The sequence below is a fragment of the Adiantum capillus-veneris genome, chromosome 17, assembly GCF_014529385.1.
Source record: "Adiantum capillus-veneris isolate H3 chromosome 17, ASM1452938v2, whole genome shotgun sequence".
In the NCBI taxonomy this organism is placed as follows: domain Eukaryota; kingdom Viridiplantae; phylum Streptophyta; class Polypodiopsida; order Polypodiales; family Pteridaceae; genus Adiantum; species Adiantum capillus-veneris.
The window spans coordinates 157,954,403-157,979,021 of NC_140947.1; the positions used below are offsets into that span (position 1 = coordinate 157,954,403).

At 44.2% G+C, this 24,619-nt stretch overlaps 1 protein-coding gene across 1 annotated transcript in view; it reads left to right on the top strand.

Annotated features, from left to right (window-relative positions):
* The first annotated feature begins 2,703 nt into the window (after positions 1-2,703).
* The window catches only part of LOC147438400 (Methylthiotransferase), a 104,145-nt gene continuing 82,229 nt past the window's right edge, over positions 2,704-24,619 (top strand). Inside the window, exons 1-2 of the mRNA XM_086487698.1 lie at positions 2,704-2,882; positions 2,958-2,996. Of these exons, the coding sequence (XP_086343824.1) occupies positions 2,748-2,882; positions 2,958-2,996 (174 nt within the window). The 5' untranslated portion in view covers positions 2,704-2,747. The remainder of the gene's footprint in view (positions 2,883-2,957; positions 2,997-24,619) is intronic.

Below are 24,619 nucleotides of genomic sequence, written 5' to 3' on the forward strand. Positions count from 1 at the left end.
TTAGCCTCCGTTTCCACTACAGACAGTGCTACGCAAGCAATTTTGTCATTTTGTGCAAAATTTCTGTCAGTGCCATTTTCTGCATAGCAGGTCCCTTACAATCTTCTACGGTTTGTGCTATATAGCACGTGTTGTTCCCGCTTTGTTCCTCCTCTTTTCGGGTAGTTTTCACATCAGGTGCAACATTTGCCATGGTTGACACAACATATATGTGTTCAAGATGTTTGCTGCCGAGGAAAGATTGGATGGGGAGAATTACCCTATGTGGGCTTATATGATGCAACATGTCCTTGTGTCAAAGGGTGTCTGGAATATTGTGCAGAGCATTGATGTACGTCCTGGTTGGAGGGGTTTTCCCCCGTGCATTGTATATACGCCCATCAATCTAGGGCTATCTATCTTTCCATTGCGCTCTAAGTTATACACTCTCTGTTGTGTGCCTTGAGCTTTCTTTTTCTTCTCCAAGCTGTGTGTGTTTTCCTGCAACCCTAATTGCAACAAATTAAAACTCATTGTTCCTACACATATGAAAACTACGTGATGCATGGATGACAACGGATTTTTGCTGTGTCTATTGGAAGATGCCCTATCATTGTACATACACTGCGTAGTGTCTTACTTTTTAGACATTTATTATGTCTACTTTTTCAACAACATGGCCAAGACGGTCATTGAAAAATGCTCCTATCCTCAAGCATGTCATGGATATAGACCACATGGAGGTGTTATATCTACCTAATCTCTCTTGTCAAAATTTAGGCAACATGCCCAATCTATGCCTTTGGGCATTTCATGGAGCGGATGTTGGAATATATTTTCTCAGATTACATTTTCTACTATTTCAACATACGAGTACAATTACCACTCATGAATATCTACGTATTCCATCAGGACAAATGTTTACAATAAAGATATAAAGGTTTCAAGTTTTTAATATCTACGAGACATAGTCATGAAGTCAGTGTCATCAACCATGTTTGGGTGTATTAGGCATGAATTTTGATGCTATTCAAGAAAAAAAAAGCTTCCTCCCTAATCATATAAGGTGCGTTAAAGCCAAAATCCAAGAGAATATTCTCTTTGAGCCTTGTGGTCATGATTAGATACCATTACATTCTTTATTGGTTTTATGTTTCACATGTTGAGACATCTTGTATAATAATTTTGACCAAAGCAATTTAAGACTATAGAAAATACAAATCCTTATGTTTGGGTTTGCTAATAAGAATGGATGAAACATCAAAGTGCTTATTGTATATGTTACCCTAGCTTAATCCTCGTCATTGTTTTACAATTCACTAAAATCAATAGTTTATGAATGTTTAGTGGTATGGGACTTTGAACCCGTATAGACTGATTGATTGCAGATGCAACTATGTTTCGATGTTTTGTGTCTTGATTTTCCCTTCTTACTTGGTCTTCAAAAAGGTTACCAACCATTTTCACTTGGGCTATCAAGTTTTACATAAATGACATGATGAAAAGAAGACGCTTTGATGCATGAGTTAGTAATCCCATCTCATGGGTTTATTGAAGCGCTCAAGCTTCCATACAAAGTTTGTGTTTTGCTTAAAAATTTCCAAGCTTTAGATGCGCTTGAATTGTGAGACATGGAGTGTGGATATACTTGTGAGACATGGAATGTGGATATACTCACCTCATTGTGATAAATTGATGATTTCTCTTTAGAATCTTCATCAAATATGATCGGTCATACCGTAGGAGTCCATAAGAGTCGGGAAATTAAATTCGAACGCACGTGATATGAGCAACTTTGGAAAAGGTTATGTTATTATTATCACTTTGGAAAATTTTCTGTCAGGGAAGGGCATTCGAGCCTCCTCACTATCTCACACGGGCATGGGCTGGATGGGATCAATGGCCCACACCCATTTCGGGGATCGGGTGCGATATGAGCCGTCCGATGCGACTTGTGTAAATTCGAGAAAATAGGTAAATTTGGGTGCACCAAAAATTGTAAATTCGGGTGCCCTCGCCCTCGCCCCCCCTCCCCCTCTCATCCCTCGGACTTGAACCCCGGACGCCACCTTTGCAAGCCTATCACCTTAACCATCTCACGTGCGCGTGTTCGTCGAAAGCAATGGGAAAAGGGGGAGTTTTATGATAAACCCGTCGTTGTGTAAATTCGGGACGGCTTTAGTAAATTCGGGCAAATGGGTAAATTTGGAGCGCGCCGGAGATCAACGGCACATGATACCTGCACGCTCCCCAAAAAAAGCGTGGGCCATTGATCCCATCCAACCCATGCCCGTGTGAGATAGTGCTGAGGGAATTCGAGGGAGGACTCAGTTCCCATAAGGATGGTGTCACACTGGGACGGGCGTCCCCCCTTCTTTCACGAGCATGGCTGTCCCTTTCATGTCACATTTGGCTTTAGTTAAAAAAGTGTCCATCAGTTTCAACAAACTAGCTTTGGCCACTTGGTAGAGCTACCGGCTCTCACGCTGACGCGCAGAGTTCGAATCGAATCGTTGGCATTAGCGCCTTGCTTTTTGTCAGATGGCCGCACCTTTAGAAACTTGGGCGGGCATGCAAGGCCGTCCCTCTGACAGGGTCTCGCGGCCATGTTTTACTTTTCGCCCCAGCCAATATGTGGGCGCCATCTCAGCATGGGACGCTTTTGCCCGCCCCAGTGTGACACCAGCCTAAGTGTAGCACATCAGCTAGAGAGGAGTCACATTTACCCTCGTTTGGTGAAAAGACTCAACGCTCGTTAGCTGTCGGAGATGGAGGACATAGAAGACATGGTGCTGGAGAGGCATGCAGGGCTGCGCTTGCCTTCGCGAACGGTCCTCTCGAAGCCACGCAGTGCGGTAGTTGCCAAGGAAAATCTTCCTCCACCAGGCGTTCCTGGCGTTCAGGTGGGCTCTCGTTGATTCTTATCGCCAGTCTTCTCTAAACTGTCATTGTTTACTTGGCTATATATTGTCTTGCAGACCATCTATTTGAAGACTTTTGGCTGCGCTCACAACCAGGTCCGCCTTTTTTCTTAAAACACGAGAGAGAGAGAGAGAGAGAGAGAGAGAGAGAGAGAGAGAGAGAGAGGATTTCATTAATGTCTTTGAAAGGCCAAACTATGCTGTCTAGATGGACTCCCTGTTGAGTGGGGGACTGGGGGTGGTGTGGATCTCTGAAAGAATGTGGTGATTTGTGTCTGATGCCCTCCACGTGGTGTTGTCCGGGCCTGTAAAGAGAGCTCTTTGTGTCATCGAATGTCCAACATAAACCTTTGAGTGCTAAAGAGTGTAGAGAGAGGAAAGGGACAATGGCTCGTGTTTGTGTGTGTGTGTGTGTGTGTGAGAGAGAGAGAGAGAGAGAGTTGCTGGGCGAGCTCTATCTGTAGGCATTTTTGTTGCCACACTACCCGTATCTTGCCGTTGCAGAGGTTTTAACCCCTTTCGTTATCCTTTGTTGATGTGGCTTTAAATAACAAATTCTGCCTAAATTGCCGTGCACTTGCCACCAATAGAATTTTGTTGCCATCTATGCTTTATGCTGCATGGGCCAGCCACCTGTGTAGGTTGTTCTCGCTGCCTGTTAGCTACCCATTTACCACCTTCAGCCTTTGCTGGTTTCCGAAAATTCCGTCTAGTCTGCCTCTACCATCTTCTATTCCTCCCCAAACCTGCTCATTGTCAGAACTTGCAGTCCGAAGATGGTGGATAAAGCCAGCGAGTGCAGAACGTGGAAATCGATATAGTTGCCACGTCAGCATGTCAACGCAATTAGTCCCAGCTTTAGTGCTCTAACTTTTTAGGGTTTTAGGCACCTCGGCCGGTGCTCCATAAGTTCTTTAAGTTGGTGGGTTAGGTTTTTTAAAATCCTTTAGGCCCCTTGGCCACAACAACTTCAATTCCTCTGGGTTCTTTAACTCCTTGTTCTCTGAAACCGGCCCGTAGGGCGGTAGACGTAGGCTTTAGGACACAGAGAAACTTTGCAAAAGAAAACCTGTAACGGGAATTGATACTTCAAACTTTACTTTAGACTTTAGGATACAGAGAAACTTTGCAAAAGAAAACCTGTAATGGGAATTGATACTTCAAACACATACGGCTTGGAAGCTAGAGTGCTACCAAGCAGACGCCAACACCTGCTGGCCCAAAAGATTGGCGCCCCTTTTGGTATTTATTTATTGTATTCAAAGAGGGAATAAAACCATGTGATTTCCTACGAACTGTCCCGCATAATCCGGGCTGAAAATGACCAGTTCTGGCCCGATTTCGGCAGCATAACTGTACGAGGACGCTTCACAGTCAGTATCCCCACACAATAGATGACTTTCCCGACGCATACAAACACTTTGCAAAACCTGGCGAGAATCTGCAGCACGCTGAATTCTCTGTTTTCTGTCCTGAAAATGTGCCAAATCACCTGTACAGCGGTCCCCTCGCATCCTCGGACCTCCTGGGGGTACTAGGGACCGTTTAGGGCCGAAACTCTGTAGCCAGTCGCATTCGTAGCAAGTCCTCGAGCTCCCGCATCTGTAGGGCTACTTGTCCTTTGAATCAGACGAGATTTCTCACGTGAAACCTCTCCGAATTCCCATGTACATGCAGGGGATTAACAACTAGCTAATCCAGTACTTGTGCAAGAGGTTCTTGCCTCGGCAATCGCGCATGAAACCCACACAACTGTACATAGGTCAAATGAAGAGCCCTCTTGTGGGGCATCACATAACTGCACGGAGGAGAGAGAGAGAGCAGTGAATGCTGTGCAAGGCTTTAGTTCTTGTACTTCACTGTACATAGAGGGTAGGCAAGCACACAGTAGCTTTGGTACCTGCAACAATCCACCATACGACTGAAAATGCAACCCACGTTTAATTTGTAATGCTTCTCTCTCTCTCGTAAACTGTGCCGAGTGGCACTCATGCATTGATTCCCCGCTATGGACCTTCTGGTCTAAAAATATCTCAACCGGTTGCTCAGTTGACTTAGCGGCTGAGTAATGAAATGTTTATCTCGCCATTTTGGAGCTAATGACGCAAACAAATTTCGTGGCCCAAAATAGCAGTTTTCTAAGTTTTAGGAGATGCTTCCATTGGACTCTCAGTGGTCATCTGACCATCTTTCACCACTGGGACCACGTCCAAAAATGTAATGTAGCCTAGTTCTCGGGTGATTTTCTTTTGGTGACCCCACCTTGGCAGTGTGTCTCCATTTAGTTAGTTTCCTAGTATCCACCAACTTATTAAGTGTGGCGAGGGGACCTAAATGACTTTGAACTGAGCCTAGACACCCTTTTACTACTGGAATTCCAGTGCCGACCAACTTCCCGTCTGCGGGTGAAACTACCGTTTTACATTGGCCATACAATGTCCGGCCATTTGCAACTTCAAAAAGAGGGTCTCAAAAGTTAAACGAAAATCATCGAAAAGAAACCAACAACTAAGGTTATTAGTTGCCACGTTCGTGACAGTAATTAGCCATTGCCACGTCCTCGTGACACACCCTCCTCTTGAAATCGCAAACGTCCTTGATTGCGTGCCATATATACATGCCATCGATGATCTTGTGTTGTTAGCACGCTTTTATCATTGCATGTACCCGCAAGAAAGGTCATAACACATAGATATAAATGACTTAATGAGACCTTCATACTTTTGTCATTTCCATCTATGATAGAAGTGAACATTATACGTTTAACACTTCTATTACACTGAATCCATATGTATATTTGATGTACTAGCTCTGTCTGTCACGTGCACATCTAACCCTATGTGCATGTGGACAAGCTACTTCATGACAAGGGTTCAATTAGCTTAGGAAGTGTTCTGGCATCTTTGTGAGTCTATTCGCAGGCCGTGCATGTCCAGGCTCTTAGAGTAGATGCATATCCTCTGGTTGCACACAGCATGATCATCAGCATTACCATCAGATTCCATCAGGAGCATTTTACAGTGCACAGAACCTATTTTCTCTATTTTAGCCATTTTTCACTTATTATTAATAAGTGACTTTGTTGGGAAACTGGGTAGGGCAAATTGGCTAAGGATATATATAAGAAAAGCTAGCGCTAGCACTTTTCTGGCAGAAGAGGCAGTAGATACCATCTGGGAATGCACCTTCTCAGCAAGACCAACAAGAAGTCCAGCGTTTTCTCATAAGCTGCATTACCCAACGTTTTCAGCTTGCAGACCATCTTCAAGCCTTGGCGTTTTTGGACAAGTAAGATCGCCAAGGGCTTCTAGATTTCAGCCAATGCTAGCGCTTTGCTCCATTGCAGATTGCTAGCAGAATTCAGCCAAGTACCAGTCTCAGCCAGCGTTTTTGGGATCATCCACTAACGCAACAAACAGATTCAGCCCGCTATTCGCAGATTTCAGCATTTGCGTTTTCAACGCGTCATCGTCGCATCATTGTCATCGCCATCGTCATCGACATAGAGTCAAAATTAAGCAGATACAAGATTTGCAGATTTCAGTCCCTAGCGTTTTAGTTTTCAGCATGTCTCGTCGTCGCCATCATCGTCGTCGACATCGGCAGCAAGACCATTGCATTTAGACCATTGTAGAGATTTGTGCAATCAATAGCAAGGACTTCTCTCGCCATCAAGAGAAGGGCCCTTGGAGGAGGGTTTGACAACATTCTGGTGTCATATTCTTCTCTCTCTATCTCTCAGTCTCAACACCTTCATTCACAGTGTTTATCCACTTTGTTTGTGATCATTTGCACTCTCATTAAAGGAACGGAAGGCTCTCCCTTCCGTAAGTAAAAGGAACCCTTGAGCACAGTTTGAAGCACTCATCTTGAGCAAAGTTCCAACATTCACATCTGCTGCACCTTACATTGGTATCAGAGCTTTGGCAGTGTTCTGTATCACTCAAGGAAAGAACCACAAGATTTTTTTTTTGCTTGTTGCGGTCGTACGTAACCCAAGTCCACTTGGGAGTGTCGATTCCTAATCGTGTTTTTGAAGAGTGACAGGAAACCCAAGAAAGAATGGCTTATCCAGCCTCCCCTTGTTTCTCTTTTCACTCATTGAGAGCGGACCGTGCACTTAGCGGCCGGCCAATCAACGTAAGGTGGGAAAAAGCAACCTTGGTGTGAGCGCAAGGCCGCTAAGGGGTGTGCCCGCGAGAAAGAGAAGAGCTTGGCTAAGAGAAGATCCTTCTCTAACACAGATTGCAAGCTAAAGAAGAACCTCAAGAACTCAAGACCCTCAAGAACCACAAGAACCCAAGTTCCTCGTGAACTTAAGTACCCAAGACTTCAGTGTATGGTCATCACCTGAAGCGGAATGGATACTTCGCATGGAAGTGGTGAAGAAGAATTTCCCCCATCAGAAAGAGCCTACATTTTTGGGATGTCTCCTAGAGTTGCGTAGTCGTCGTAAAAAAGGGTTGCGGTGACTAACCACTGATATGTATGATTGCATGTAGGATGAGAGAATCATTCTAAATGCATTGAGGTATATTTGTATCTTGAAAGCTTGTGCCATGATTGCGCTACTCGATAACCCACTAAGGTGGCAAAAAGGTTTTCATCTTATAGTCACCTCAACTACAATTGACATTGGAAAGTTTTTTGGGTAATTTTTTGACTAACGTTTTCATTAATCCAGGCAAAGCAGGTAGACTCTGACAACTTCATAAAGCCTCCAAAGGATAGTGCAAAGGTCTATCACATGAGGTAGTTAAATGAAAGGTAAGTCTATGGTTTTTAATTAATGGAAGGAAAAAGCAGAAGACTAAGGTTAGATCAACCCTACCGTATTTAGAAAGTTGACTGTAGACCCTCCCCCTTCCCCATCTATGCCAAGGATTGTACCAAATCCTATGGAGGCTTTGGTCAAGACGATGATGGAGACGATGTTACAAGAAGAAGCGCAACGCGCTGCCTTGGAGTGCAAGCGCGAAGAAAGAAAGGAATCCTTGCATCTCTTTTTGCAGGATGATCTTCCACCCCGTCTCCCACCCGAGCGGCCGGAGGACCATCGCATCGAGCTTACGGAGGGGGGCACAGCTTGTCAGTAAGGCTCCTTACCGTTTGAACAAGACACAGGAAGAAGAGTTAAGAGCGGCAACTCACGGAGCTGGTGGCTAGAGGATCCATACATCCTAGTGCAAGTCCTTTTGCTGCTCCTATTTGTCACGTGACACATCCAACCCTATGTGTCCGTGGACAAGCTACACCATAACAGGGTTTCCGTCAGTCTAGTCAGTCTAGATTAGAAGTGATCTGGCACTTTTTGTGAGTCTATTCATAGACCGTGCATGCCCAGTCACTTAGTATAGATGCATATCCTTTGGTTGCACACATCATGATCATCAGTATTCCCATCAGATTCCATCACATTCCATCAGGGGAATTTTCCTGTGCATTTAGCCTATTTTCCCTATTTTTGACATTTTTTACTTATTAATTTAAGTGACTTTCCAACAAAAGTAGGCAAGGCAATTTGGGTAAGAAAATATATAAGCAAATCAAAGTTAGCACTAAATGGCAGATGAGCCAGGAGTACAACAGGCCTTTGGCAACAGGTCCTTCCCTCTCTCAGCAAGAACCATCAAGAACCCACTAGCCCTAGCGTTTTGCTTCATCGCCAACCTCTCCCTTTCCCTTGGCGTTTTTTCCAGCAGATGCCGATTTCAGCCCTTACACCTAGCGTTTTCAGGACCACCCGCAGGCTGCCCATTTCAGCGTTTTCACCATCCAAAACGCAGCACCGAAACAGCAAATTCAGCATCCAAAAACGCAGCCAAACTCAACGTTTTTCTCAGCCCAAACCTGCGTTTTTCAGCAGCACCAAAACAGCCTCGAAATCAGCGTTTTCCCTCGCAGCATATTTCAGCAGTTAGCGTTTTTGGACAGCAATTAGAACCATCCCATTTCCAGCCCTATTGTCGTCATCGCCATCCCGGTTGTCATCGTCGATATAGCCTAGATCTGCATCAGTTTTATGCATCAGCATTGTACCGTTTGTGCAATCAATTGTAGACCACTCTCGCCAACGAGAGTGGGGCCTTTGGAGGAGGGTTTTACGTCGTCTTTGGTGTCGTATCTCTCTTCTCTCTATCTCTCAGTCTCATACACTTGCACACACAGTGTCCATTCACTTTGTTTGTGATCATAGGACACTCTCATTAAGAACGGAAGGCTCTACCTTCCATAAGAACAAAAGCAACCTTGAGCACAGTTCGGAGCATGCGTCTTGAGCAAAGCGCAAACATTCATTCCGTTGCACCTTACATTGGTATCAGAGATTTGGCAGTGTTCTGTATCACTCAAGGAAAGAACCACAAGAATCACAAGAAATTTTTTTGCTTGTTGCGGTCGCACGAACCTAAGTTCACTTGGGCGTGTCGATTCCTAATCGTGTTTTGAAGAGTGACAGGAATCCTAGGAAAGAAGGGCTTGTCCAGCCTCCCCTTGTGTCTCTTTTCACTCATTGAGAGCGGACCGTGCACTTAGCGGCCGGCCAATCGACGTGAGGTGGAAAAAAGCAACCTTGGTGTGAGCGCAAGGCAGCCAAGGGGTGCGCCCGCAAAAAGGAGTAGAACTCGGGTGAAGAGAAGATCCTGTCAAACACGGTTTGCAAGCGAAAGAAAACTTTAAGAACCTCAAGAACCTCAAGATCCTCAAGAACCCAAGTTTCTCGTGAACTTAAGAACCGAAGTTCATAGTGCATGGTCGTCACCCGAAGAGGAATGGATACTTCGCATACAGGTCATGAGCATGAGAGAGGCGATGAAGAGTTCTCCCCACCAAGAGATTTTTCCGACCCTCCCCCTTCATCTACGCCACGAGTTGGACCAACCTCTATGGAGGTGATGGTCAAGTCGATGTTGGACATGATGGCACAACAACAAGAAACGAATCGAGTTACGTTGGCACAACTAGCAAGCAAAGCAGAACAATAGGAAGCTAAGGACCGCGAGCGCGACGAAAGAAACGAAAGAATTGCCGCACAACAAGAAGCAAATCGCATTGCTTTAGAACGCGAGTGCGACGAACGTAAAGAAAGAAAAGAACAAAGAAAGGAGGAAGCGGTAGCACGAAGCGCGGCCTTGGAGGCCGAGCGTGCCACTCAAAGAGTGGCCTTGGAGATCGAGTGTGAGGCTCAAAGAGAACTACGCACGCAAGAGTTGATTCGACAAGTACTTGCCTCAAAGTCCGAACTAGCCAAAGATCGTGGGAGTTCCTCAAGTGGCGTAAGCCACGATGCAGATTTCAACAACCCAGCCAGAGGAAAGTTGACTTTCAGTAAGTATGATGGTAAGATGGATGCTACGGTTATTCATTCTTGGTTGCATCAATTTAATGCTTATTTTGCAACAACTAAGAAGAAGGGAATAGCAAGGCATTGACGACAGCTATGTACCTTGCCGGTGATGCCATGAATTGGTACCATGCATGGCAAGAGGCACAGTTAGCCGCGCACCTAGAGGAAGCAGACGAACTCACGCCCCTTTCCTTCAATTGGGTTGATTTCCAAGACAAGCTAAAGGCGCGGTTTATGCCACCTCAGTAGCTCGCACGATTGCAGGACGATTGGCGTGCTCTCCAGCAAAATGGTATGCCGGTTATGTCTTTTGCTAATCGTGTTTTGAAGCTAGGTACCCAATTACGCAAGTCGAATGATGAACGCAAAGAGGCATTCCTTTATGGATTGGACGAGTATATCAAGTACGATGTCCGGGTGCTCGATCCAATCGATCTCAACAAGGCGGTAGCGATTGCTCTCGCACAGGAGATGAAGCACAACAAGGGAAAGCCTAAGGAGAACAAGACTTCCACAAGTACCTCGCAGACTTCTCAGAACCCTTAGAACGGTAAGAATGGTAAGAATGGTAACTCTTCTAACCAATCTTCCAACAGTCTCTCAGAAAAGAATTCTTCCAATGAATCTAAGGGTAAGGCTAACACAATTGCTAAACCTAAGCTTACTCCATATGAAAAGGTAGCACAAGGAATTGTAGGAGGATACATCATGTCGGAAGAGCAAAGCACTTATTCTAAGGAAGGTCGTTGTTTTCATTGTCACATTAAGGGTCACATACAAAGAACATGTCCTAAGCTTGAATCGAATAAATCTAAAGAACCCATAGAACCCACTGCCTTTGTCAATGCAATTAATGATAACACGAATGTGCCCCAAGTTTCTCATGACCCTCTCATTGATGATTCTCTCATTAATGTTATGGTCATATGACGGGGCAGCGTTTTGTCATATTGTTTGACCCAGGTAGTATGCATGATGTGATAAGTCCTTTTCTTGTTGAGAGAGCCCGCCTAGTTGTTAGTCACAGATCTCCTATCGAGGTCTTTGGCTTTGTTCCCGGTATGGACGCTCTCATCACGGACGAGTGCCTCGATGTGTTGTTTACAATTCAACAAGCTGCCTTTACTAGGAGATTTGTTGTCTCTCCTCTCTCAGGATGTGATATGATTTTGGGCATTCGATGGTTTTGTGATGCTAACCCTCTCATTGATTGGGAGGCTAACACTTTCACTCTCAATGCCAAAAGTGATTCTCCCATTGTCATTCATGGAGAGGACATTGTTCATTCTCCATCTCTCATTGCTAATATGCAGGACAAGATTGAACGAATTCATGCGAAGGAGACTCTCTCAGTCTCTTTTTCTCCAAAGCATGACACACAGGATTTGCATGATTGTGAGCAGCATGATGATTTGATTAACAATGATCAGCATGATGATTTGGATGATAAAGACAAGCATGATGATTTGCATGATCAAGGTGTGATTTCTGACAAGCATGATGATTTGCACGATCAAGATGAGATTTCTCACAAGCATGATGAGTTGCATGAAGAAGATGTGATTGTTCACAAGGATGATGTGTTAGTTGATGCTCTTTCTAGTGAAGCTAACCTCGTTGCAGATTCGATCAATCACGAAGGATCGATCTTGGCTCTCGAGCCTAGGTCCAAAGAACCCTCACAGTAAGTATTATGTGTTCGCATGATTAGTACGCACGCATTGTTCGAGTGTTTCATTCGTGATCGTTTCTTGTATTTTAGTCAGCATCTTTATGTGATCCCTTTTCCTAGGCATGACATATTGTATGTTGAGCACGTTTCTCTCATGGATGAGCACGAATGTATGCGGAGTTCTCATGAAAAGCTGAAAAGTATGTATGTAAGGACGTCACATTCCATGTCTCTTCCTTGGTATGACACATTCGTAGAACGAGCACATGAAAGTAGAGGCACCAAGCATGGGCATTTTCGTTGTGAATTGCCACAGTTGATTGCTCTAGATCATAAGAGAAAGATTCGATCTCATTGTTTGCGTGTATGTGGTGAACGGTTTGGCATTCCGTCTATTGGTTCATTTACAATGCATGCACAGTCTTTACAGAAGACAAGATTTTTTCCACTCACTTTACATGGAATGGGTATGTTCATGGTTTTGTGTTGTAAATAATTTCAGGAATTTTCAGCCATGGAGATATTTGATGAAGGAAGAAGCACGACTCTAGATGAAGTTGAAGCATTGAAGGAGCCACAAAAGACTTTGTGTCGCTATCGGCGCGGCCCAAAGAAGCAAGCGTTGCAGACCTTTATGAAGTTCAAGTACCGCACGACCCACACATCAGAGTGGGTCGGTGAAGAGTCCCTTCCAGAATTCCGGATGCTATTTGCGATCTCCCTCGACGCCATACAGTTCGGTACTAGTACCTCACTTTGAAAAGAAGGGGATGTCACGTGACACATCCAATCCTATGTGTCCGTGGACAAGTTACACCATAACAGGGTTTTCGTCAGTCCAGTCAGTGTAGATTAGAAGTGATCTGACACTTTTTGTGAGTCTATTCATAGACCGTGCATGCCCAGTCACTTAGTAAAGATGCATATCCTCTGGTTGCACACAGCATGATCATCAGTATTCCCATAAGAATCCATCAGATTTCATCAAGGAAATTTTCCAGTACATTTAGTCTATTTTTCCTATTTTTGACATTTTTCACTTATTAATTTAAGTGACTTTTCAACAAAAGTAGGTAGGGCAATTTGGGTAAGAAAATATATAAGCAAACCAAAGTTAGTACTAAATGGCAGATGAGCCAGGAGTACAGGGAGTACAGCAGTCCTCTGGCAACAGGTCCTCCCCTCTCTCAGCAAGAACCATCAAGAACCCACTAGCCCTAGCGTTTTGCTTCATCGCCAACCTCTCCCTTTCTCTTGGCGTTTTTCCCAGCAGATGCCAATTTCAGCCCTTACACCTAGCGTTTTCAGGACCACCCGCAGGCTGCCCATTTCAGCGTTTTCACCATCCAAAACGCAGCAGCGAAATAGCAAATTCAGCATCCAAAAACGCAGCCAAACTCATCGTTTTTCTCAGCGCAAACCTCCGTTTTTCAGCAGCACGAAAACTGCCTCGAAATCAGCGTTTTCCCTTGCAGCAGGTTTCAGCAGTTCAAGGTAGGATCCGTACGTACGTACCTTACCGTACGGTACGGTACGTCCGTACCGTACCGCACCGTACGGATCCGTACTGTACAATCATTTTTTTGTTGGGGAAAAAACCACAGCCGGTCTGCAAAATTGAGTTCGCCCATCAATTTTTTGTGTGCAAATTGGCAAATCATGATCAATGTGAACTTACAAGTTCTCTACAGTAACTAGTTTGTTGTGAAACTGCAAATTTTAGGTTGTGTATATTTGAGTTGTATCTGTTCTTGTCACTTCAATGTTGATTCATTGAATGTCGAGCAAGGAGTCGCGACTTGCTTCTGGTATTTGTATGAAACCTTTCCCTTGGTTTGTAGAATAGTGAACTAACATGCTTGAAGTGATACTCGTGAAATTTTTATCAAGTATGGACCGTATTGTAGGTTTTTGGCTTTTAGAAAAAAAAAACATACGAATTTTACGTACCTAACAACTCTATCCATTCGGTACTACGTACAAGACGTACCGAATACGTACCGTACCTTATGTACCTTACCACCTTGCAGCAGTTAGCGTTTTTGGACAGCAGTTAGAACCATCCCATTTTCAGTCCTATTGTCATCATCGCCATCCCGGTTGTCGTCGTCGACATAGCCTAGATCTGCATCAGTTTTATGCATAATCATTGTACTCGTTTGTGCAATCAATCGTAGACCACTCTCGCCAACGAGAGTGGGGCCTTCGGAGGAGGGTTTTACGTCTCTGGTGTCGTATCTCTCTTCTCTCTATCTCTCAGTCTCATACACTTGCACGCACAGTGTCCATTCACTTTGTTTGTGATCATAGCGCACACTCATTAAGAACGGAAGACTCTACCTTCCATAAGAACAAAAAGGAACCTTGAGCACAGTTCGGAGCACTCATCTTGAGCAAAGCGCAAACATTCATTCCACTGCACCTTACACTATTTTATTTGTCCACAAGAAGGATGGTTCGTCTCGTTTGTGTGTTGATTACAGGGCATTGAACAAGATGACCGTCAAGAACAAGTTTTCGATGCCCCCCATTGAGTATATCCTTGATAGGCTCAATGGGGCAAAGGTTTTCAGCAAGGTCGATCTTAAAAGTGGATACCATCAGGTAAGGGTATTCAAAGGCGACATCTACAAGACCGCCTTTCGCACGGAGCGAGGGTAATAAGAGTATATTATTATGCCTTTTGGATTGACAGGTGCCGTGGATATAATTAATCGTCTCATGGTAGGCCGTTTTGGCGATATGGTTGGTGTATGTGTGTTCATCTTTCTTGATGATATTCTCATTTTTTTTGCATCATGGGAACAATATGAAAAGGATATAGAAAGGGTATTAACCCGTTTGGATGAGTGTCAGCTGTACATTGCAGCTAAAAAATCTGAGTTTTTTCTCACTGAAGTTACTTATCTGGGTTATATCATTTTTGCAGAAGGCGTCAAGCTAGACCCCACGAAGGTGGAACATGTACGTAATTGGGATTTGCCCAAAACTGCATATAATGTGCGTTCTTTTCTTGGTTTATGTCAAGCATATAGTTCGCACATAGAGAATTTTGCACGCATTGTTGCACCCATGACTGATGTTTTGAAAGGGGTAAAGACTCACCGACAGCGCGTGGATTTACCGAAAGCAGTCATTGAGGCTTTCGAAGTTCTCAAGGTTGCGGTGACAGAAGCGCCATGTCTTATCCTTGCCTCTTGGGATGACCCCTTTGATGTATGGACGGATACGAGCAATGTCGCCATAGGCACTGTGCTTCAGCAACATGGTCGTACAGTAGCTTTCCTTAGTCAGAAGCTCAATAGTGCAGAAAAGAACTGTTCAATTTATGATAAAGAACTTTTGTTTGTCATTCACTCTCTTGTGCATTGGAAGCATTTTTTTTATGGTAGAGGGTTTATAGTTCGCACAGATCACCAAGCCCTGAAGTGGCTCCAATCTACGCCTAGTGCACATTGGAGTGATTGCCAAGCACGATGGTCACAATTTTTTGAGCAATTTAGAGGTTTGATTAAGTATGTGCTTGGAAAAGCTAACCTTGTTGCAGATGCGTTAAGTCACAAAGAACAGATCCTGGCCCTTGCGTCACGATCCACAGATTCTCTTCAGGGTGTGTCTTTCGATAGCATGAAGAACCAGTATGCGGATTTCGAGTTTGGTAAGCAATGGTTGCAGCCTCTTGCTTTCCAAGGGCCAAGCAACTATCTCATTCGTGATGGTTTGTTATATTTTCGTCACCGTCTATGTGTGTTGCCCTCTCTCTGGACAACCATATTGCACGATGCACAGTGGGCACAGGGGAATGAACACCACTCTGGAAAAAATAGAAAGATTCTTTTATTGGCCTAAAATGCGGAAAGATGTGTTTCGTTATGTCACACAGTGTACTATTTGTCAAAAGGAAACAGGTTCAAGGTCTCTTGCTTCCGCTGCCTATTCCCGATGGACCTTTTCAAGATATTTTCATGGATTTTGTGACTAACCTTCCACCTAGTTTGCATTCAAGGAACACTCAATGTTTGATCGTTTCAGCAAGTTTTGCATGTTGATTCCTTGTAAAGTCACAGTCACCGCACAAGATGTAGCACGGTTGTTCATTAAGCATTGGTACCCCCTCTGTGGTTTGCTAAAATCGATTGTTTCATATAGGGATGTTAAGTTCACGTCCAATTTTTGGCGTGCACTCTTTGAAAATTTTGGCACTAACTTGAATTTTTCATTGGCTTTTCATCCATAGTCAGACGGTCAGACAGAGATTTACAATCAGTTGGCTTTTGATGTTTTAAAGTCATATGTGCATGATCAGTAGTCTCATTAGGAGCTTTATCTCCCATTGGTTCAAGCTATTTTGAATGACTCTTTTTCCTTTGCCATTGGTCTAACTCCGTATGAGGCAGCTTTTGGCCGTCCGTTCCAGTCATTGTTGACTCGCTCAGTCAGCCAAATGTCTGATGCCAATGCTGAAAGACAGTTGCTGGATGAGATTTTCGAGAGTGGGAAGCTTCGGCTAAGCAAGGCTCAGGAGTCTTACTCATGACAGGTCATCAAGCATCGTTAGGATGTTTCGATCAAGGAAGGAGATTGGGTGTATTTAAGAATCATGAAGCAACGTCTTAAGCAAGGTGGGAAAGAAATGTTCTAAGTTGTCTTTTAGAATTAGAATGTATGGTCCATTTCTTGTCATTAAAAAGATAAACGAGGTTTCAATGAAATTGCAATTGCCTAACTCATGGTCAATGCACAACGTTTTCCATGATTCTTGGTTGAAAGTGTTTCAGGGAACACCTCCAAAGGACATTTCAGAAGAAGAAGAATCGGAGATTATCGATGAAGCTGAAGTCATGGAGCCTGAGCAAGTGTTGCTGCATCGGTTTCGCCATGCTTCAAAGAAGCAAGTGAGACAATACTTTTTGAAGTTCAAGGATCGAGGGACCCACGAGGTAGTGCGGGTCGATGAAGAGTTTTTCAAAGATTATCCCCAATTGTTGGCAGCCTACAAGGAAGCCATGCAGATCGGTACCAGTACCTCACTTTAAAAAGGAGGGGATGTCACGTGCACATCTAACCCTATGTGCATGTGGACAAGCTACTTCATGACAAGGGTTCAGTTAGCTTAGGAAACCTTTGTGAGTCTGTTCGCAGGGCGTGCATATCCAGGCACTTAGAGTAGATACATATCCTCTGGTTGCACACAACATGATTATTAGCATTACCATCAGATTCCATCAGGAGCATTTTACTGTGCACAGAACCTATTTTCCCTATTTTAGCCATTTTTCACTTATTATTAATAAGTGACTTTGTTGGGAAAGTGGGTAGGGCAAATTGGCTAAGGATATATATAAGAAAAGCTAGCGCTAGCACTTTCTGGCAGAAGAGGCAGCAGATACCATCTGGCAGTGCACCTTCTCAGCAAGACCAACAAGAAGTCCAACGTTTTCTCATAAGCTGCATTACCCAGCGTTTTTAGCTTGCAAACCATCTTCAAGCCTTAGCGTTTTTGGACAAGCAAGATCGCCAAGCACTCGCAGATTTCAGCCAGTCGTAGTGTTTTGCTCCATTGCATATCACTAGCAGAATTCAGCAAGTACCTGAATTCAGCCAAGTACCAGTTTCAACCAGCGTTTTTGGGATCATCCACTAATGCAACAGAACTTGCAGAGTCAGCTCGCTATTCATAGATTTCAGCATCTGCGTTTTCAGCGCGTCGTCGTCGCATTGTTGTCATCGTTGTCGTCATAGAATCAGAATTCAGCAGATACAAGATTTGCAGATTTCATCCCCTAGCGTTTTCACTTTTCAGCCCGTCTCATCGTCGCCATCATCGTCGGCAAGACCATTGCATTTAGACCATTGTAGAGATTTTCGCAATCAATAGCGAAGACTTCTCTTGCCATCGAGAGAAGGCCCCTTGGAGGAGGGTTTGACAACATTTTGGTGTCATATTCTTCTCTCTTTATCTCTCAGTCTCAGCACCTTCATTCACAATGTTTATCCACTTTGTTTGTGATCATTTGCACTCTCTCATTAAAGGAACGGAAGGCTCTTCCTGCCGTAAGTAAAAGGAACCCTTGAGCACTCATCTTGAGTAAAGTTCAACATTCACATCTGCTGTACCTTACACTGTCATTACTCCTCCTTTGAACATGTTGAGTTGGGTCATACGTAGGCTGTAACCCAAAGGCCTTAAGGTAAAGTTGCAATACATTTGGTGACTCTGACAGCTCATGCTCTTCCATCCACTTGTATCCATAGGTGGATAGTTCTTGAACTTCACCAGCGTCTTGCAATCTGTCCCTTAACTTTTCTTTCTTTATGTGTCAATCTGCTCTTGAACCAAAATTTCATCAAGTTCCTCAACTTTTGGCTGGTCCTCATCTTGCATATCTTCTGGCACATCACCCACAAAGGGTCTTAGAAGACTCACGTGAAACGTAGTATGAATCTTCGAAGCGTCAGGCAATTTTTAGTCTGTAAGCAACATCCCTGATCTTATAAAGCACTCAAAAAGGCCAATAGTAACGCATGCTGAGCTTTGGAAATAACCTTTCCTTGCTCTTCATCTTCTTTAACCTTGCCTTTTCAAACTGTAAAAGTACCTAATCACCAGGTGAAAACAGTAATTCACGACGGTGACGATCAGCAGCCCTTTTCTGCTTTGCGTGAGTCTTCTCCAAGGCAACTTTGATTTTCTTATACATTTCATCCACGTTCTCAACATATTGATCTGCCTCAAAGATCTTGTCCTTTGCATGCAAAATGGGAGGAACCTTTTTGCCACCTTCAATAATCTCAAAAGTTGCCTTGCCTATGGACGAATGCACCGTATTGTTGTACGCATACTCGAGCATAGGTAAATACTGTTTCCACTTGCCCTTATTATCTGACACATAGCATTTCAACAGATCCAAGACAATAGAATTAGCCTCTTCTGACTGTCCATCAGTTTGTGGATGAAACGAAGACGAGAACTTGAGCGTAGTGCCCATGTTCTCAAACAATCATCTCCAAAATAAACTTGTCATGCGAGGATCACAATAATCGACAATCGATTGTGGCATACCATGGTACTTAAAACACATTGTACATAAACAACCGTGCCATTTGGTCAAATTTTATCTTCTTCCTGACAGGAATAAAATGGGCCTGCTTGCTGAACCTGCAAATAATGGTCCATATACCATCATTCCATGTCGGTGTTCTTGGAAGATCAAAGATAAAGTCTATAGCAATGCTTTCCCATGGCTTATCCAGAACCGACAGTGGCTGTAACAACCCTGGTGCCTTTTGCCTCTCAAACTTGACCTTTTGGCAAATCACGCATGCTCGCACAAAGGCATCACATCTCTTCTCAAAGTAGGCCAACAAAAGAACGTCTCTATGGCTTTAACTGTTGCATCAATACCACGATGCCCTGCATATGGTGGGACATGACTTTCTACCATGACCTTATGTCGTAATGGCCTAGTGACACAAAGTCTGCCATGCATCATCATAAAATCATCTTTGAGGAGGTAGTGTTCATGATGTTGCCCCTCTTGCAACTGTTCGAAGATCCTTGCAAAATCTTCATCACTAGCATACTGTTCTTTCACGTCATCAAGCTTATCATGATAAGGAATTGACACAGCTGAAATTTGTGGCTTCCTTGATAACGCATCAGCCACAACATTCTTTTTGCCTTCCATATGCATAATCTAGAATGTTTGCCCATCGCATATACTTTTCGGATAGCTTTGACTATGTCAAGAAGTATCACAAGGTCTGATGATCTGTCTGGACAACAAAATCAGCACCTAACAGGTAGTGCTTCCAGCTAGAGAGCGCATGAATCACGGCCAATAACTCTTTCTCATAGATTTTCACGGTCTTTTCTGGCCCTTGCAGGATTCTGCTCTCATAAGCTACTACCCGACTATCTTGCATTAGCACTGCTCTGATGCTATTGCCACACGCGTCACACCGGACCACAAATGACTTCCTGAGATTTGGTAAAACAATCACGGGATCTGAAGTCAACTTTTCCTTTAAGAGACTGAAAGCTGAAATCTCTCTTTGGATCCATCTGAAAGTGACCTCTTTCTTTTGCAAAGCGTGAAGAGGTGAAGCTATCTCTGCAAAATTCATGATAAACCTTTTATGCTATTGCCACAATCTTTAAGTCTGGCCATGTCTTAATAGCTTCAACCTTTGCGGGATCCATTCGGACACCATCCTTTGACACTATGTGGCCAAGAAAGTGGATCTCTTCCAAGAAGAATTCACTTTCTTAGGATTGACAAGTAACCTGTGACTGTGCAACTCTTCGAACACAATGATCAAGTTACGCCTATGCTCCTTCATTCTTCGAGTAGACTATCATGTCGTCAAAGAATGTGCCAATAAACTTTTGGTGCGAGCGAAAAATCCAGTCTATCATTCTATTGAACGTTGCAGGAGCATTTGTAAGACCAAATGGCATCACTAAGAAATCATAAAGACCAAATGTCGTTCTAAACGCAGTCTTGTGCACATCCTGTGGCCTTATACGAATCTAATGGTACCCACTCTTAAGGTCTATCCTGCTGAAAATTGTAGCACTCTCTAAACGGTTAAGAATATCATCAATCCTTGGGATAGGAAACCTGTTCTTGATGGTATTCTTGTTCAGCGCATGGTAGTCAATACACATGTGCCAAGAGCCATCCTTCTTCTGCACTAAAAGCATTGGGGACCAGAAAGGTGAAGATCTAGGGTGAATGTAAAAGCTCCTCTACTTGGCCCATAACCTCTTTTTGCTGCGCCGCACTAACCGTGTAGGGAGGTTTGTTTGGTGGGTTACACCCTTGCACCAAATCTATTGCATCCTCAGGCCTTTTCGGCGGCAATTACAACAGTAATGAATCAGAAAAATAGTCATTAAACTCTTGCAAAAATGCTGACCTTTCTTTATCTAACACATATAAATTTGATTGACAATTATCTGAAACATCACGTGCAAAGATCAAGTACACAGAGAGATGATTTTCAATTAGAGGAGTGATAGCCGAAGCAGATACAATAGGGACTGACTCCCCTTTGAGCTTTACATCCAAAACATGAGTTTTGTCCCTATGCTGAAGGGTGATCGTTTTGCTGAAGACATCCAACACACCATGTACTCTGATCATCCATGGGATTCTCAGTAGCGCATCACACCTGTCAGGTGACACATCCAACCCTATGTGTCCGTGGACAAGCTACAGCACGACAAGGGTTCAGTCAGTCCAGTTAGTCTAGATTAGCAGTGATCTGGCACTTTTGTGAGTCTATTCGTAGACCGTGCATGCCCAGTCACTTAATATCCTCTGGTTGCACACAACATAATCATCAGTATTCCCATCATCAGTGGAATTTTCGAGTGCATTTAGCCTATTTTCCCTATTTTTGACATTTTTCACTTATTAATTTAAGTGACTTCCCAACAAAGTAGGTAGGGCAATTTGGTTTAGAAAATATATAAGCTACCAAAGTTAGCACTAAATGGCAGATGAACCAGGAGTACAGCCAGCCTTTGGCAACAGGTCCTCCCCTCTCTCAGCAAGAACCATCAAGAACCCCGTAGCCTTGGCGATTTTCCCTCATCGCCAGCCATCCTTTCCCCTTGGCGTTTTTCAGCAGATACCCATCGCTTTGCACTCTTGCATCTAGCGTTTTACAGAGCTTGATCGCCCACTTTATCCCTAGCGTTTTCAGCACTGACCCGCATCAGATAAAGCAGCGTTTTCAGCACCAAAACACAGCCTACACAGCAGCGTTTTCTTCAGGCAAAGCTGCGTTTTTCAGCAGTATAAAGACAGCCTCGAAATCAGCGTTTCAACTCGCAGCAGATTTCAGCCTTGAGCGTTTTTGGACAGCAGTCAGAAGCTTCCAGTTTCAGCCCCGTTGTCGGTCTCGTCATTCCCGTCACCACCGTCGACATAGCCTAGATTTGCATCAGCCACATGCATCAACATTGTACCACTTTGTGCAATCAATCGCAGACCACTCTCGCCAACGAGAGTGGGGCCTTTGGAGGAGGGTTTTACAACGTCTCTGGTGTAGTATCTCTCTTCTCTCTATCTGAAAGGAACGCGGAGAAAGGATCTCTAGGCTACACGGACCGCCTACAGATACGCGTCGGACGAACCACCCGACCATAGCCACGGGGCCGGCGTTCGAGGACATAGGCGTGTACCTGTAAGACCGAGCGTCCCATACCACCCGGCCTCACCTCCTCGAGGTTACCTCGTGCACTCCTAGCCTCGCGGGCTAACCACTGGCACTCTGCCAGTGGGGGTCGATAATTGCAAATGAGGCCTTGGTCTCCCTTTTATAATAATGGCCGGCCACACTGGCCGTGTTCACACTACGTCCGTCCAGACACTGGACGCCCATCTCGACGGCATCTGGGCTAGATTCCCTCTCTCGTGAGCGGGACATAACATACTTTCCCACTTACGAACCATTGATGTCCTCATCAATGAAGTGGGGATATTGAGCCTTCAAAGCTCTAACAGGTTCCCAAGTAGCAAACCTTTCAGATTGACCCTTCCATTTAATTAAGTACTCGTCATAAGTCTTTTGGCGCAAATGACGGGTATGATGATCTAAAACTGCTTTTGGTTCGCGAGGAATATACTCAGTTTGCATATCTTACCATACATTTTCCTCGATAGGCACAACAACGTCGGCTTCGCCAATTTCACTTTAAGGCGGTTGACATGAAACACTGGATGTACACTAACATCCGAAGGAAGAGCCAGTTTGTAGGCAACTTGGCCAATTTTCTTTGTGATCAGGAACGGACCACAATATGTAGTTGAAAGCTTATAATGCTTTCCTGTTCGCATAGTCTTGAAATCCTTGGGTATCTTCAGATAAACCCATTGTCCCACATCTAGAGTCATTGGAGATCTCTTTTGATTAGCATAAGTAGTGACTCGGTCACGAGCCGTTCTTATACTATCCTTAGCCAATTCGAGCATTTCCTGCATGTCATATAGGAAATCACGAGCTTGGCGTTCCTTGACTTTCTCTAAGCCAATAGCAATTGGGGATTTAGGCTCAAATCCATACATCAGCATGAACGGGCTAAATCCAGTAGCGGAATGCTTGCTACTATTATAGACAAACTCTAACTGTGGAAGATACCTTTCCCAATCAGATTGCCTATGAGAGACATAGGCTCTCAACATGTCCTCTAACGTCTGATTCATCCTCTCAGTTTGTCCGTCGGACTTAGGATGGTCAGAAGACGACATACTCAACTTCGTCTGAAGGTGAGCAAAGACATCTCGCCAAAATCGGCCTGTGAACTTAGTATCACGATCACTGACGATATCTTCTGGGAGACCATACAGCTTATAAAGCTGATCGACAAATAAAACCGCCAACTCATGGCTTTTTACTGTCGACTTCGTTGGTATAGACTTCGCCATTTTTGTGAGTCTATCGACCACAACCCAAATAGCGTCATTGCCCCGACTAGTATTTGGAAAACCAACAATGAAGTCCATGGAAATACTCTGCCACTTGGCATCTGGGATTTCCAATGGATGTAGCAGGCCAGCTTTCCTAAGGCGCTCTGCCTTATTGACCTGACACTGAGCGCATCTCTTCACATAGCTCTCTATGTAAGAGCACATTCTTGGCCAATAGAAATATCGCTTGACCAAAGCCAAAGTTCTCTGGATGCCTGGGTGCCCAGTGCTAGGAACATCGTGGCATTCTCACAAAATCCTTTGTCGAATCTCATCGATTTCCGACATGCAGACTTTACCATTTCTGAACAATAGTCCACCTCTAATGGAATATTGTCGCTGTCTCGTCTCTCCAGCACGACTCACTTGGGTCTTTGGACCACCCAAGCCTGTATGCGAGTCATGCCCCGCTTCGACCTCGTTCCATATCTTGCCAAAATGGCCATCGGAATGACATAGCCCTTGGAGAGAGAGATAGAAATCCGTCGAGATTTCAGCCATAGACAAGGCATTGACCTCAGGAATTTTGCTGAGCGCATCGGCAACTCGATTGCTGGATCCTTTTCTATAACGGATCTCAAAGTCAAACTCTTGTATAAGCTCAACCCATCTAGCCTTCCGGCCTCTGAGATCACCCTGATCACAGATATAGCGCAAGGAATGATGATCTGTCGATGCAATAAACGTAGAGCCATACAAGTAGTGCCGCCATTTCCTCAGGGCGTGGACTATGGCGTAAAGCTCCTTCTATACGTTGGATAAGTATCTCAGCGTCAGAAAGTTTCTTACTTTCAAACGCAACAGGACGTCCATCCTGATATAATGCCGCACCAATAGCATAATCACTAGCATCTGTTTCAACCACAAACGGTTTGCTAGGATCCACAATGTGCAATATTGGCGCAGTAGTCACCAAGTGCTTTAGTGTGCGAAAGCTCTCGTCGAGACGCTCATTCCAGACAACAGGGGGATTACCTTTACGATGAGGACCCGAGGTCTTCGGCCCTTTCATCCCTCCTTTTAAAAGTTGCGTAAGTGGAGCAGCAACTTTAGAGTAATCCTTGATAAACTTGCGAAAGAATCCAGTAAAGCCTAAAAAGGACTTTACTTGGCGTATATTCTTCAGAATGGGCCAATTTCTCACTTTATCCAATTTTTCAGGGTCAACGCGAATTCCATCGCGAGTAATGATGTGACCCAAGTACAGAAGCTCTTTCTTGAA